We start from the raw sequence: 15,893 nt of genomic DNA on the forward strand, positions 1-15,893 counted from the left end.
CTCACCCCCTTTATTACAATATCTAGGAACTTTGCGCATCACACTGTTATGCAGAGCTGCCAACCCCATCTGATTAGAATGTGTACAATGGGACCTCAAAATGGGGGAGATTTCATAAAAATGGGTACAATCCTGAAATCGACGGAAACTAACCATTGTGAAAGTAAGAGGAAGGTATACTTTCATAAAGTCACACAGCACAAGCTCAATTGCAGCAACAATGATGTTCCCAAGACTATAATCCAATCCTTTCAGAATTCTACCTCCCAGCATGAAGATCATAATTGGTCAAAAAATATATGAATATCCACTTGGTCACCAAGGTTTCTCAATAGGCTTGTAATAATATGAATAACATCGTACATTGAAAATGGGTACAATCTTGGGGGAAATGCGTACAATCGCTGAAAATGCGTACAATTCTGCAATTTTTGCGGTAGGTTGGCAGCTCTGTGTTATGTATTCACATTCTCGCGCCTTTTTCCACCATCTTGAAAACCCTGGAAAACGACATAATTTTCCTGTCCCAGGCGATGTCCTTATCCGGGGATTGCACTGTATAAATATTTTTGTTAGTATTCCATGCATGTCTTGAATTTGCAAATGTTATCATTTCGTCCTAAAACTAACAATAATGTTCTCTTAGAATATGGTAGTGGTAGAAAATAAATGGGAAGAGAAAAAAAATTTGAAGCAACATTTTTATCTTTTACACTTGAGAAAATCAAAAACATAATAGAACTGGAAAATGGCAGAGAAAATTATTTTCTCTAGAGGGGGAAGGGTGTAATTCGAGCTCAACAAATATGCTTCACTGTCCTCAAAAGGACAGATGCAGTTCAAATGTGTATGTTGTTAATAACTATATACCTGTCATCTGCATTTTTTGCGGCCGCAAATATCAGGGCGATCCGCAAATTTCCCAAAATTGGCAAATCGTGGCAAATTTTGGGAAAATTGGCAAATCACGTGGCAAATTTTTTGGGGAAAAAAGAAGTGAAAACAAAATAACGAAAAAAAAAGTGCGAAACTTGAGAAATGTTGCAGCTTTGCATGGGCCCAAACCAAGCACATTAGGATTTTCATTTTCAGTCCGAAGAATATTGCTCTCATGCCTCGCAGTGTATCTGCATACACTGCAATTCCCAATTTTTGTGATATTCCTCAGCATGAGTTCACGAGGTATATTGAGAAACTGGGGCCCAGTGCTGTGAGAGAGTCTAATACTGGAATTATAGATCTGACCCTATTTTGGAAGTCTGTGGCAGATTATGTTCCAGCTCTCGCTGTATGCGTTCTCAACATGCTCGTCAGCTGATGCTGAGCGAAGTTTTTCTCTTTACAATCTTGTCTTGTCTTCCAGAAGGCGTAGACTCACAAAAAACAACATCAAAGGACTAGTTTTCCTTTACTACAATAAGTTTATCGATGCCTCTTTTTTTTGAGTAGTAAAAGAAAACTAGGCCTTTGATGAGTCTGACTGAAAGTGTACGTTTGTGTGTGTGTGCGATTGTCTGAAAGTTTGGGCGCATAAATCGCTTTACATTGTATAAATTAATAAATGTAGCCTCCTTAAATGTAATAAATTGTCTTTTATATATTTTTCTGTATCGCGTGTTAATTTTTAGTGAAACGCTTAGTTCTCCTCGGCAAATTTTTTGGCAAATTTCTTGGCAAATTTTAGGCCCCAATTTGGCAAAAAATGCAGATGACAGATATACTAGTAACAACATATTCATTTCAGTTTAATTCAAAAGAAAAAAAGAGAGATCTCAAAGATTAAAACAGTCAAGGTTTATTAGTAAGTGGAGACTGTATGTTCTTTAATTTATCCAGTCTTTTTCTAATTCGTTTTTCTCTCATATTCAAAATTCGACTGACACGCTTCCAATAGTATGGCTCATCTGGATCAAGCTCTGACAAATCAGGAGGGGCTCTATCCACTGACAAATTCCACAACCATTCTGGATATTCTGAGTCTGGTTTCAATGCAGGGTCAGTTCCATCCACGTAGATGTTTGCACCGCAGCAATGGCTAAGCAACCGTTCTGGGTCTGTCTCAACTTCCATACGACTTTTTTGGGAGGCCTGAGCTCCAACTTTCCCCACTGAAATGAGAAAGTAAATATAAGTAAGCAAGTGAGTTATAATAAAGATTTGAAAAGATAAAATAAATTATCATATTCCTTTAATAGCTAGAATTCTAGATTGCTGCCATATAAGCGTCTTTGACACAATGTGCATGGCTCCAAATCAGCCAATTGTGTTTGAGGATTTGATTCAAATAATCTTTGTTATAAAAAAAAGAAAAATTTTAAATTTTAATTTTTGCACGCAAACAGATCTGTGTTTGAACCATCTGTTGTTTGTTTTTGAGGATTTTATGGCACTTGCGACACATTTAGGTCATTTCAGCGCTGGTAAGAAGGAAGAAAATGGGATAGTTAAATTAAATCCAGATTTACAATTCAAAGGACACAAAAAAAAGTAAGACAAAGGGGTTGGGTTCTAATAGGGAACAGATTACGTAGATTCCAAGAGCAAACTATCAGTGTACTTAGTTTGAGACCACCTTAGTGAGGTCTCATCCTGACACAAGTACAGAGTCATACTGAAGGGAATACACTCAAATGCTTAAAATACATATATATATGTATTCCAAATCAAAACTATAATAGCACATAACACACAGCAGTGGAGTGCACTTGATTCGCTACCTGTATCCTGCCGTAATGGTACTGGAGCGAAGTGTGGTCAAAGTTTGAATTTCCAGCGTTTTTCACCTTAATTAACCATGCACTACATGTTTGTATGGTTTGATGACTACGGTATATTGCATACCACATTAAACTTCACAACCTCTGCTATAAGACGCATATCTTTGTTAAACTCCAATAAAAATGGCATTTATCTATACCTCAATGAAAGGTACACCGAGCAAAATCGTTAAAAATAAATTCCACAATGGATTTTTTTTAATTAAAAGAATTCAATTGTTAAAGTTGCCGTGATGTTTGATATGTAGAAAATCCATCCAATTCTACACCAAGAAGGTCCTAAAATCATGGTGTAAAGTGTTGTGGTCATACCTGTCATCTGCATTTTTTGCGGCCGCAAATATCAGGACGATCCGCAAATTTTGGCAAATTTCCAAAAATTGGCAAATCGTGGCATAATGATCCTTTAAAATCTTTGTAACAATGCTATTCACAGTCATTTCATTAAATTAATAAATGCAGCCTCCTTAAATGTAATAAATTGTCTTTTATATATATATTTTTCTGTATCGCATGTTAATTTTTACTGAAACGATTAGTTCTCCTCGTCAAATTTTTGGGCAAATTTTGGCCTTTTTGGCAAATTTCTTGACAAATTTTGGGGTTTCTTTTGGCAAATTTTAGGTCCCAATTTGGCAAAAAATGCAGATGACAGTCATACAAGTTAGTCTTCGTTTTACATAACTGTTCAGAAAAAATGTGGAGTAGGCACTTGTACTTGTATCAATAATGATGAAAAAAATAGGGTATGGAGAAGTGCCAGATGAAAACAGAGAATAAAAAGTCATGGGGTCAGTACCAAACATACCCATCATCATCGAGAACTTTATATCTTGTGGGTACTACCACTAACTGCAAAGTCATGTCTACCTAATTTTTTTTTTAATTTTTGGGGGGGGGGGGGGGGGGGGGGTAATACTGAAATCCATTCCCTGTTACCATAATTTATAATAAATTTATTGCTGGTAAATAAAAATACAATAATCAAATTAAATCAACCAAATGAAAATAGATGAATGAAACAGAAAAACAAACAAAACAAAAAAACCCAAACAAAACCAAAAGAAAAATAACAAAATCGATACTGATGCGGTGTGCATCATGATATAATGAGACAACCTAATGCATTAGTACTGACAGGCGAAGTTCCATCGTGCTTTAAAAGTGCCCTCGTCAAACCACTTCTGAAGAAACCATCACTGGACCACAATATATTAAACAATTATCGTCCTGTATCAAATTTACCTTTTTTGTCAAAACTTTTGGAGAAGGTAGTTCTTACACAATTAACATCTCATCTTAAGAACAACAGTTTGGAACAACCCTTTCAGTCAGCCTACAAACATCAACACAGTACTGAAACAGCGCTTCTTAAAATCTTTAATGACTTGTTATGTAATGCTGATGCTAACAATATCAATGTATTATGCCTTTTAGATCTTTCAGCTGCCTTTGACACCATTGACCATGACATTTTGTTAAGAAGACTAGAAAATACGTTCGGCATTAAAGGAATTGCCCTTAAATGGTTTACATCATATTTACAGGATCGATGGCAGACTGTCGTGGTGAATGGTGTTCAGTCAGAACAAGTTTTACTAAATTTTGGAGTGCCACAAGGCTCTGTTCTTGGCCCTGTCCTTTTTACTGTATATATGCAGCCCCTTTCTAGTGTGATATCCAGATTCAATCTGAGTTATCATTTTTATGCAGATGATACGCAAATATATGATTCAGCACCTCTTAGTAATTTACAGTTCTTAATACAACGAATTACGAGCTGTTTTAATGAGATTAAATCTTGGATGTACCACAATAAGTTAAAATTAAATGATAGTAAAACTGAGATTTTAATGTGTGGAAGGCCGAGTATCCTTAAACAGGCAAATAAATCACCTATTACTCTCGGAGATAGCACAATAGAATTTTCAAATAAAGCAAAAAACCTTGGCGTCATCATTGATAAAGATCTTTCCATGACAAGCCATGTGAATAACACCATACAATCTATGTACATAGAAATGAAAAAAATAAGCAAAATTCGTAATTTAATACCGAAGCATATAACAGAACTTTTAATTAATTCCCTGGTTTTATCTAAATTGGACTATTGTAACTCCCTTTGGGCGAATTTAGCTAAAGACAAAATTAGCTAACTTCAGGTTGCTCAAAATAACGCAGCCAGGCTCATTGTACGCAATAACAAAAAATACCCGTCAGCAACTCTTCTTCTCCGTGAGTTACATTGGCTTCCTGTGGAAAAAAGAGTTGCCTATAAGATTTGTACTGTTGTCTACAAATCCCTGAGCACGAAAAGTCCCTCCTATATTAAAGACCTTCTAAACATATATGTCCCCAATAGAAACTTGAGGTCAAGCAATGACCAATCAATCCTTGTCAAACCTAAGCCATTGCGTAAGATAGGCGAACAGTCTTTTCAATTTTCGGCCCCCCATTTTTGGAACTCTCTCCCATCACACGTGAGATGCTCGGATTCGTTGACAACGTTCAAATCTTGCTTAAAGTTTTATCTTTTTACGTCATAATGTTGCAATATTATTTTCATATTTTGTTGTTGTTAAATTGAATTCATATCACGTTTCCTTCACACTTGTCTCACTGTAATATGTTTTGTTTTATATCACTGTAAAGCGCTTAGAGCCTGTGACAACGGGGTAAAGCGCTATATAAATGCCATTTATTATTATTATTATTATTATTAACTATAATTTTGAATTAGGATTAGTTGTGCCCCTTGAAAACCCTGATAACTTTTAAAGGTACACTCCAGCAGGATTTCCGCGAACTCGGTGGGGCAAACAAATAGGTTTGAGGAAACTGTGCCTTGCCAAAAACTACTTGATAGAAACGAGGGAGAGGGGGCAGTGTAACTCAGGGGTATGGTTATTGCTTTGTATCCGGAAGATACCTAGTTCAATAATTCTCATGTTATGTGGCCCAAAGTTAGCCACGTCTCCCTAGCTCAATTTGCGGTGATGAGCTGTGGCTGACACATGGGTCATTCGAGACTTCCCTTGGAATAGACCCACCCCAAGACAAATCTCTGCCTGAGGATGAATAAAGGGAACTTTATTATTTATTTAATTTACAGTTCAACCCCTGGATAAAGACAACCCCTGGATAGCGACAATGACCTCTGATCCAAATTTTTTTGGTATATGTTATTAGTAATAAAAAACCCAAATAGAGACATAAATTTTAGTAAAACCCCTGTTTTGCGACATCGTTATAACAATAATAGGCAATAGGTACCAATGCTTGATAATCAATCATCATCATCTTGTAGTCTTAACTTATGAAAAACGCCTTTTTATCCCTCCCATTGATATTGCTTTGTTACCGACCAATCACAACACATGTTTACTACACTGCATGGAACCAGCGCTTGTTCATAGGGAACCACAGCAAAAGAAGTTTATCAGTGGATGGAACTCTCAAGGGTCCATTAACCTTCCATATTAGCTAACTGTCTGAGGTCAGTGGAGGTAACTGATATCAGGCAATGCCGTGTCCAATGGGGGCAATTATGGATATTTATGGTCTTATGGTATGTTAGAATAGCAGAGAAAACAATAACAACCTCTTACCACATTCACTCTTTCACTTTATTATTTTCATTTGAAAAATCAGATGTTTCTCTAAAAACATCAGTCCAAATTTGATCTTATTGAACATTGGTTAATAAGAGGTTTTTTGTTTTTAATATCGCAAGATGTAGATCTACTCATTTTTAAGTGCTTGTGAATTTTGATGCACTTAAATAAAAACTTTGGGATTCAAAACTCATCAGCAGTATCATATGGATTTGACTTGAATTAAAACCAAAAATAAATGTGTGCATCTGTGTTATTGTGTGGTATTATCATGTTGGCACTTGATTTTTATTATTTATTTTTAGTTTCATCAAATGGGTTCAGGCACTGTTTACGATCAAAACAATGACAATACACATTGGAGAGTGAAAGCGTAACTGGTATACCCTTTGTAAACAGGAGAAATACACATTATAACGTTTTTGAAACATGATTTCTCTCAGGCACTTTAACCCTATCCCTCCTAAAAATCTCAAGTCCAAATACCCTTATCCTCCTAAGCCAAGGGACGTAACTCTTAATTACTGTTTTTTCTTAAAGGTGTTACAAACTTTTAAAAATCATAGAAAATGTACTAATTAATGAAATTTATTGCAATTTACTCCAAAAAATTGGTCATTTAAAATAGAAAAAGTACATATGTCACATGTTGATGTTTGTTAATGAATACATATTTTAAAAAATTATGAAAATAAAACAATTGTTGAAATTCAGTCTTGTTTTTCACTTTTCAATCATGTTTTTGTCCTTTTAAGTGAATAAATGTCAAAAATTATGGTACTTAGAGAAGCAGGATCCTTTACACAATCTTATACCACATACCACACAGCCATAAACAGTTTCTGGGGTTCTACCAGCATTTGTTTTTGTTTTTTCCTTGGAACACTGAAAACAGGTGACGTCCAGGCATTCGAGTAAGTTTGTGCGAGTCAGGATTGACTGCTGTGTAGCTAGTAATATTTGGGACGAGACCTGCTGTAGATGCAGTTCTCTTCCTCCCATTCAAATCAGCCTTAACTCCAGTAAATTGGGTGAATTCTTCAACTTCAATACTGCCCTAACCAACAAAAGGACAGTATCTCTAAAAAAATCATAAAATCACTTTTTTTACTAAATCGAATCTCTGGGACATAGGAAAGCTTACAAAGTTGTCAGAATGATCATAACTCAAATATTTTTGAAATTAGAGGCAATTAAAAATTTGCTTGAAACAGTATCCTATTTCAACCCCATCGTTAACCAACAAAAGGACAGTATCTCCGACGGCCGTATTCCGCCCTGTAAATATCGACGGTGTCCGTGAGCATGCGGTGGCGTCAACGAGTGGCGTGACGAAGATGCCGCCGTATGGCGAGCAATACCATGCGAAACTGTTGGTGACAATTTGATTGGTTGACGCATAAGTCGCCAACGCCAATGACGTCATCCGTAACAGGACATCATAGAGGAGCACTGTAACTTTTTCTATCGCGTTGTTGTTTTACATGAGAGAGAGAGAGAGAGAGAGAGAGAGAGAGAGAGAGAGAGAGAGAGAGAGAGAGAGAGAGAGAGAGAGAGAGAGAGAGAAACACACACACACACACACACACACACACACACACACAGAGAGAGAGAGAGAGAGAGAGAGAGAGAGAGAAAGAAAGTCAGTAACAAACAGAGAGCGAGAGAGATGGATGCAGAGAGATATATTTTTAAAAATAAATTAATTAATAAATAAGAGAGAGAGAGAGAGAGAGAGAAGAGAAGAGAGGGAGGGAGGGAGAGAGAGAGAGAGAGAGAGAGAGAGAGAGAGAGAGAGAGAGAGCGTTTTAAAGTGTATTCATTGGGAATGGGAGGGAGGTGTGGTCTTTTGAGACAATAAACAATGTGAGTCAACCTAGGACTTCATAATAATATATAGATGTCACTGGAGTGAACCCAAAGAAAAAAAGGGAGGAGAGATTAATAGCTGACATTGACCACAAGGGGTTGTGATAACGAGTGGCAGGTCCTAAATAACTCGACGTTGCAGCTCAAACAAGAAGATTCAATTATATGATTTCATGTAAGTCATTACAAATTAAGCCCCACCCGCTCCTCTTCAAGCTGTCATCTGACTCAAAATGGTAACAATGCAACAGATGATTTGACCAGTCCCATTTTTTTAAAAATGCAATCTCATTGGTCAATATATTTCCTATTGATTGACTTTGACTTCTTTTGAAACGAAGGGCTTTCTTATACTATCCCTACCTATTCTTTGCTCCACCCCCTCCCTCCTTTCCCCCCTTTTTTATCTACCAGTCTCGCTCGCTCTCTTCGTCTCCCTCGTGTTTCTTTCACACATACAAACACACACATAAACACACACACACACACACGCACACATATTTATATCTTACTCGATCCCTTAGTCTAACCACATACTGTCTATAGAATCGAACGCATGACCTTCACATCCGACAGCAGTCGTGACATACCACAACGCGTGTGTTTGACCCAGCGACATCTAAGTTTGACCTCGTCCGTTGGATGTTAAAAGTGGAAATACCTGCTTTTAACAACTGTTTGGATTGCAGTTCTTATATCTTTGACTAAATTATGCGCCCGTGATTAAAGACTAAATTGCTGCAGACACTGAGTTCAAAATCAATCTAATCTATGACATAAGTTGAAATGTTCACGTATTACTTTCCACCAGATCAACATATCAAGCTAGCTATTTAGTGGCTGATTAGTGGGCAGAGGGGCTTTATAAACAAGTAATAAAAATGAAAAAAAAAAACAAAAAACAGAAGGCAAAACCATTACAAAACTTTATACAACTGGCAATAAAAAACGGATCCCCTTGCTTGTTTGTCGGATGCTCAACCAAACGTCTAACTTAAGTATACTTATTTTTCATTCATTTCAACTAATTAGTGTGTGTGTGTGTGTGTGTGTGTGTGTGTGTGTGTGTGTGTGTGCGTTTGTGTGTGTGTATGGGTGTCGGTGTGACTGTCTGTCCAGGCGTTTTTTTTGTTTAGTTGTTTTTTTGGGGGTTTTGTGTTTTTCTTTTTCATCGTCTTCATATCTCTCACTTTCCACACATCCTTCTATTTTTTGTCCAAACTTTTGGAGAAAGTAGTACTGACACAATTATTATCTCCGAACTTAAGAACAACAGTTCAGTCAGCCTACAAACAGCAACACAGAACTGAAACGGCGCTTCTTAAAATCTTTTGTTATATAATGCGGATGCTAACAATATCAATTTATTATGCCTTTAAGATCTTTCAGCTGCCTTTGACACCATTGACCATTACATTTTGTTAAGAAGACTAGAAAATACGTAGGCGTAAAAGGAATTGCCCTTAAAACGGTTTACATCATACAAAAATGTATTTACAGGATCGATGGCAGACTGTCGTGGTGAATGGTATTCAGTCAGAACAAGTTTTACTAATCTTTGGAGTGCGTTCTTGGCCCTGTCCTTTTTTCTGTATATAAGCATCCCCTTTCTAGTGTGATATCCAGATTCAATCTGAGTTATCATTTTAATGCTGGTGATACGCAAATTTATGATTCAGTACCCCTAAGTGATTTAAAATTCTTAATACAACGAATTTCGAGCTGTTTTAATGAGATTAAATCTTGAATGTACCATAACAAGGTAAAATTAAATGATAGTAAAACTGAGATTTTAAAGTGTGGAAGGCAAATAATTCACCTATTTCTCTCGGAAATAGCACAATAGAATTTTCAAATAAAGCAAAAAACCTTAGCGTCATCATTGATAAACATCTTTCCATAACAAGCTGCTACGTGAATAACACCATACAATCTATGTACATAGAAATGAATTAAATAAGCAAAATTCGTAATCTAATATAGCAGAACTTTTAATTAATTCCCTTGTTTTATCTAAATTGTACTATTGTAACTCCCTGTGGGCGAAATTAGCTAAAGACAAAATAATTTTTCTGTTCATCTTATTTGCTCATAATTTATGCACCTTTTAAATTTAGTAAGAATGGTGTCGCCTATTTCATTCAGTATAAATGTACCAACAGATTTCGTTCCATTTCATGCTTTTCGTTTCCTATAACAATGAAGATATTGATTTTAAAACAAAAAGGGATGTGTGTGTACGTGTTGGAGGGGTGGGGGGGGGGGGGGGGGGGGGGGTGGGGGGACATACCCTATTTTCCAGCTATTATTAGGTTTAATTCACTATCACTCACTCCTCACCCCATATCGTTGTACAATGACAAAACCCTGATACACAATAAAAGTCTAATTTACAAGATAGCCAAAATCATCAATAAGCGTAAATTAAAGCTATGATGCTTAATAAAAATAGACTCATCTTGAAAAAGGAGTCAGGGTCTAAAAGATTGAGGAATAGTCTAATGTAGTAATATTATATCAGAGTCACGCCTACAAACTTGACGGAGATAATTTATTCATTCCCCTCACGCCAGGTCAAACACACTTAGCCTTGCCTCTCACTCATCCGTGATGGCGACTGCTCGCCCTCGCTGACGTGAAACGTTTGTCGATCGAGTTATTCGTATTTTGCTATATTCTTAACTTAGATACTGTTCTTTTGGTGAATACGGACGAGGCATTTTGCATTGCGGTTAACCAGGGTGAACAGTATGTGAGACGGACGTATAAGATACTGTCCTTTTGTTGGTTACAGTTAGAGTTATTTGCTTGGCTTTAACCAAGAAAGAACAGTATCTCAAAATATTACGCAACATATTACGTCAATGAAATCGCCGACAAACAGAAAAACGCAATTTATCATCAGCTATTATTTAATGTTAGAAGACTTCCACTATGTAATAGAATTAAAGAGTTATGAATGAAAAAACTAAATGTGTCGATTGCGGCAAAACTGGCTGGACCTGGGTCAGCCCGGATACTGTCCTTTTGTTGGTTAGGGCAGAATAGGTTGGAGTTGTGAACTCCACTCTCCATTATCACTATCACGGGGTTCACTGCCGATTCCGTCTGAAATTTCATCAAAATCGAAGTCTAGAGGCTCAAAATCTACATCAATGTCACTTTCTATATCACTTTCCCTTTCAATAATTTCATCTTCGTAGTTATTTTCATCTACAACTTGCGTTTGATCGATCAGTGATTGCATGAATTGAAACGCCATAGCTAGAAATCATTGTACATGTGTTGTCAAATGTAAACAATCTTCAATAATTCGTATCGGTTAAAGTTCCGGTCCGATTTTTATGAAATAAAAACAAAAACAAAAAGCAACTCTTCATTTTTAAAGAGTTACTGCGCCGAGAGCGAAAACGAAACTAAAACTACTGCAAGAGCTCATTAAAAACTACGATGTCTCTCTGTCGCATCAGCCCGCATCAGGAGGATAGGTTACTGATGTCAACAGTCGCAATCAGTCTCAATACGGGGGATAGGGTTAATCACGGGTCTCAACACACCCTCTTTTGCCGTCATCTTGAAAATAATCTTTAATAAATCTTCTTTTTTTTTTTTACATTGGCTTGCTGATATTAATTCGAGGAAACCGACTTTGAGGTAAAAATTAGGTTGAGGAAGGAATGGAATGATAATTATAACAAAGAATAAAAAGGAAAAAATTTGGGACATTCGAATGAGTTCGAGGAAACCGTGCTGGAGTGTATGTCTAGAAATAGAATATTAAGTTCCATGAATTGAGGTTTAGGTTTAACCAGTTTTTACTGTATCTGTCTATATATACACATAGCTGCCAACTTTTCAAAAATAAAATAAGGAACGCCCATTTGGCCGGGAACAAGGGGATGACGACTCCCCTGGCAGAGTCCAGGGACAGTCACCAGGTAATAATCTGATGATGATGCAATCAACAAGTAACTGAAGTATAATCCGATTTTAAATGCTTTGTCAAATCCAATTAGAACAGGTTGGAAACAGTAACTTATTTGTTTATCCAGTCCAGTAATTAAAGATAGCCTGCCTCTCAATCAATGTGCTGGTGCACTGTGTATGCAAGAATCAACAAGTATCAATCATGTGTGACTGGCCAGTTTACAAAACACTATAGATAGACACCAATCCAAACCCAGTCACTTGATATTGGTATCAATGGGCATACAAGGGCTATTGTTTCCAAATAAGGTAAAATTAGTCTTTGATGAGCGTTAATTTTGCTACCGTTTGTTGACACTCTTACCTTTCAATTGTTGGTCACTGGCCCAACTGCTCATCAAGAATACTACTACTACTACTACTACTACTACTATCAGGACAAACTTAAATAACAAAGACGAGAAAGAAATAGTAAAATAGGGTCTGGCAAAGAGGACCCACAAGCCCCTGTAATGTAAACAATCCATAAGTACTCTACTCAAATTACATTTTGTAATTTTTCTATAACTTCAACGTGTAAGCATCTTCAGCAGAGAAGAGAAGAGTTGTTTCCTGCAATGCAATAACACTAGGCTTAGATGACCTGGGTCTGAGATAAGGTATTGGTAAAGGAGGGAGGTCCCTGTGGCCATATTGATTTGTTTACACAGAATGAGTTGCCATTTTGCTGTTCTTGATAAATAGAATAGTAAATAGCAGTTCTGGAGTTGGAACAAATGAGGTAGAGTTGCGGTGGTGGTCGGGTCTCTGCTGAATGTAAACAAAAAAATTAAAAAAAAAAAAATTAAAAACAAGATGGTGTCAAGAACCTCGATTCTTCACCATTGCCGATTCTACTATCCGGACTTCTCTGTAATCCGGACAAAATGCTGAGTACGAAGGGGTTCGGATTATGGAGACGACTTTAAAAAGGAAGACCAGGACGAAACTCAGACAAAAAGTAAGCAACTCACTCACCTAACTTTTTTGCGTAACAACGAGAAAATGTGAGTCTGCAGGTCGTGGATAAAGTTGTCCGTGCTACACTTGCAACTTTCAAAGCACTCGTGAATAAAGCCATTCCACAGCAGGATGACGGATGACGATCAATGTATTATTTTGTGTGAATATAGGTATATCATTATGCTTTTGAATGAGAATGAAAGGTGACTTACTGATTGTATTTCTAATTTGTAAGTCGGACGTTTTCTAACAGTCTTAACAATTTAATACTTCAGTGTGTTAATCGGTTCACTTCGTAGTCATATTTTTCGTTTTTATGAGAAAGAAATAGCAGCTCCATGAGCAGCTCACTTTTATTTGACCAAAAACTTGTTATTATGTAGCGTTCTACTATCTAAGCTTTAATTCATTATTATTATTATTATTTATTATTATTATTATTATTATTATTATTATTATTATTATTATTATTATTATTATTATTATTATTTATTATTATTATTATTATTATTATTATTATTATTATTATTATTATTATTATTATTATTATTATTATTATTATTATCATTATTATTATTATTATTATTATTAAGCTTATATATTATTATTATTATTATTATTATTATTATTATTATTATTATTATTATTATTATTATTATTATTATTATTATTATTATTATTATTATATTATTATTATTATTATTATTATATTATTATTATTTATTATTATTATTATTATTATTATATTATTATTATTATTATTATTATAGTATATAGTAGTAGTTAGTAGTAGTAGTAGTAGTAGTAGTAGTAGTAGTAGTAGTAGTAGTAGTAGTAGTAGTAGTAGTAGTAGTATTGTTATCATTATTATTATTATTATTATTATTATTATTATTATTATTATTATTATTATTATTATTATCATTATCATCATTATCATCGTCATGAATTCTCCTCACCACACGAGCGTTTTACACAGGTTGTCAGCTCCTGCGCTCACAGAATCGCCCTATTAATTAGAATTAAATCATATGGGGGTCTGCAAATCCTATGATTTCACATGTTACATGTTACAGTAAATGGAATTATTAAACAGCAATTAATACAGGTTCATATAACTCTCTAAGGATATATCCTTCACAATACAATCAGTAATGAATAAACAATACTGAATTTAATTCCAGTCCCACTTATCACTAACAATAAAAGTAAGTCAGATTTATTCTATTTTAAATAGTATGGTACGTGTTTACATGTTTTGTGTTTTAAAATGTCTATGATTCATAATTGGACACTCACAAAGAAAAAAAACACATTATTTTTTTTATTGTTGTGATTCTTAGCTTGATGGTAGCTGAGATCCTTAGCCGAACTGGCCGTCTCTCAGGTCTTGCTTGGAAGGGTGCCGTTTGACGAAAAGGTGTGAGGTTGGACAGCTCTTCCTATGTCCTTGCTAGGAAGGGGTGGAAATCTGGTTTGATATAAGTGTAAACAGATTTCTCCGTGTTAATCTTTTTTGGCCTGTCTTCCGGAATGGAGTGCTCTCATACAGGGATATATATATACATACATATATATATATATATATATATATATATATATATATATATATATATATATATATATTTTTATATATATATATATATATATATATATATATATATATATATATATATATATATATATATAATGCAATAAACAACTGATAGGTACTCCGGCCTCAAGAAGTACCAGTCTGCGCTAGATAAACAAACAAGCTAAACCATGGTATTAAAAAATATGTTCACATCACATGTACTAAGTTATAATGATATCATGCATATTAATCAAACTCATAGGAATAGAGACGTAAAAGTATGCAGAAAAGGCTGTTGATACAGACTGTAGATCAGAAAGAAATTTAAGAACGTTAACTCAATGTACTCCATGCACCCCTTAATAATGAATATCACACCACTGAATCAGGATAAAAAACACGTCTGTTCTTGGAGATATTTTGTTGGAGAGAATGTCTTGTTGTGAGTTGCAGGTTTTTGTCCTGTCCATTCCCATATGATTCTTTGTTTTGAAGATAGGGTGGTGGGTAGTGTCTGCCAGATGTTCACACTTAATTTTTCATTGTCCAAAAATGGGGGAGTTTGAGCGATTTTTCATATAGCTTTGAAGTTTGCGTCTTCGTCACTTGGGTGTAATCGCGTGTCAGCTGGGAAATGCCATATCGATATTTCCACTTGTGACAATCATCATCATCATCATCATCATCATCATCATCATCATCATCATCATCATCATCATCATCATCATCATCATCGTTATTTCTACTGCGGATGATAAGTACGCTGATGTTTTTTTTTTTTTGTCTCAATATTTTATCTTTATTTCATTCAGAGTTATTTTCCTCGTTAAATTCCCTTTCCTTTCCTTTTTCTTTTCTTTCTTTCATTCTTTTGTTATTATTTTTATAAATATTCATTTTTATCTATTATTTTTTAAATTAAATTATATTAATCAAGACCGACGTTTACATACATGTCGGTTTGACATCCGAACTCAATTATGGACCTAGTACATTGTTATAGTGGACAATATTGTACTTCACTTTTTGAGATTTCCATTACAACAACGAGTCCACAAAAAATTGGGTTATCAGTAGTTATCAGACCCATAGATAATACAGGACTAGTAGTCTGTGATCAGACCTGCA

General features: G+C 35.3%; 1 protein-coding gene across 1 annotated transcript; it reads right to left on the reverse strand.

Annotated features, from left to right (window-relative positions):
• Nucleotides 1-1,779: 1,779 nt before the first annotated feature.
• On the reverse strand, nt 1,780-13,428 carry LOC144964954 (large ribosomal subunit protein mL54-like). Its single transcript, XM_078899768.1, has 2 exons — nt 13,205-13,428; nt 1,780-2,108 (listed from the first exon to the last, which is right to left on the reverse strand). Exons 1-2 carry the CDS (start codon nt 13,305-13,307, stop codon nt 1,789-1,791), a joined length of 423 nt encoding a protein of 140 aa, XP_078755894.1. The 5' UTR covers nt 13,308-13,428; the 3' UTR covers nt 1,780-1,788.
• Between the last annotated feature and the right edge of the window lie 2,465 nt (nt 13,429-15,893).

Source organism: Berghia stephanieae, chromosome 2, assembly GCF_034508935.2.
Source record: "Berghia stephanieae isolate SIO BIC M18660-M18661 chromosome 2, UCSD_Bste_1.3, whole genome shotgun sequence".
Taxonomy (NCBI): Eukaryota; Metazoa; Mollusca; class Gastropoda; order Nudibranchia; family Aeolidiidae; genus Berghia; species Berghia stephanieae.

What these genes read in the sequence shown, in the direction of transcription:
- LOC144964954 (XM_078899768.1), bottom strand. Translation starts at nt 13,307, where the DNA reads ATGGCTTTATTCACGAGTGCTTTGAAAGTTGCAAGTGTAGCACGGACA. An exon ending in TTGTTACGCAAAAAAGTTAG is followed by an intron (nt 2,109 to 13,204) that starts GTGAGTGAGTTG and finishes TTCTCATTTCAG; the next exon opens with TGGGGAAAGTTGGAGCTCAG.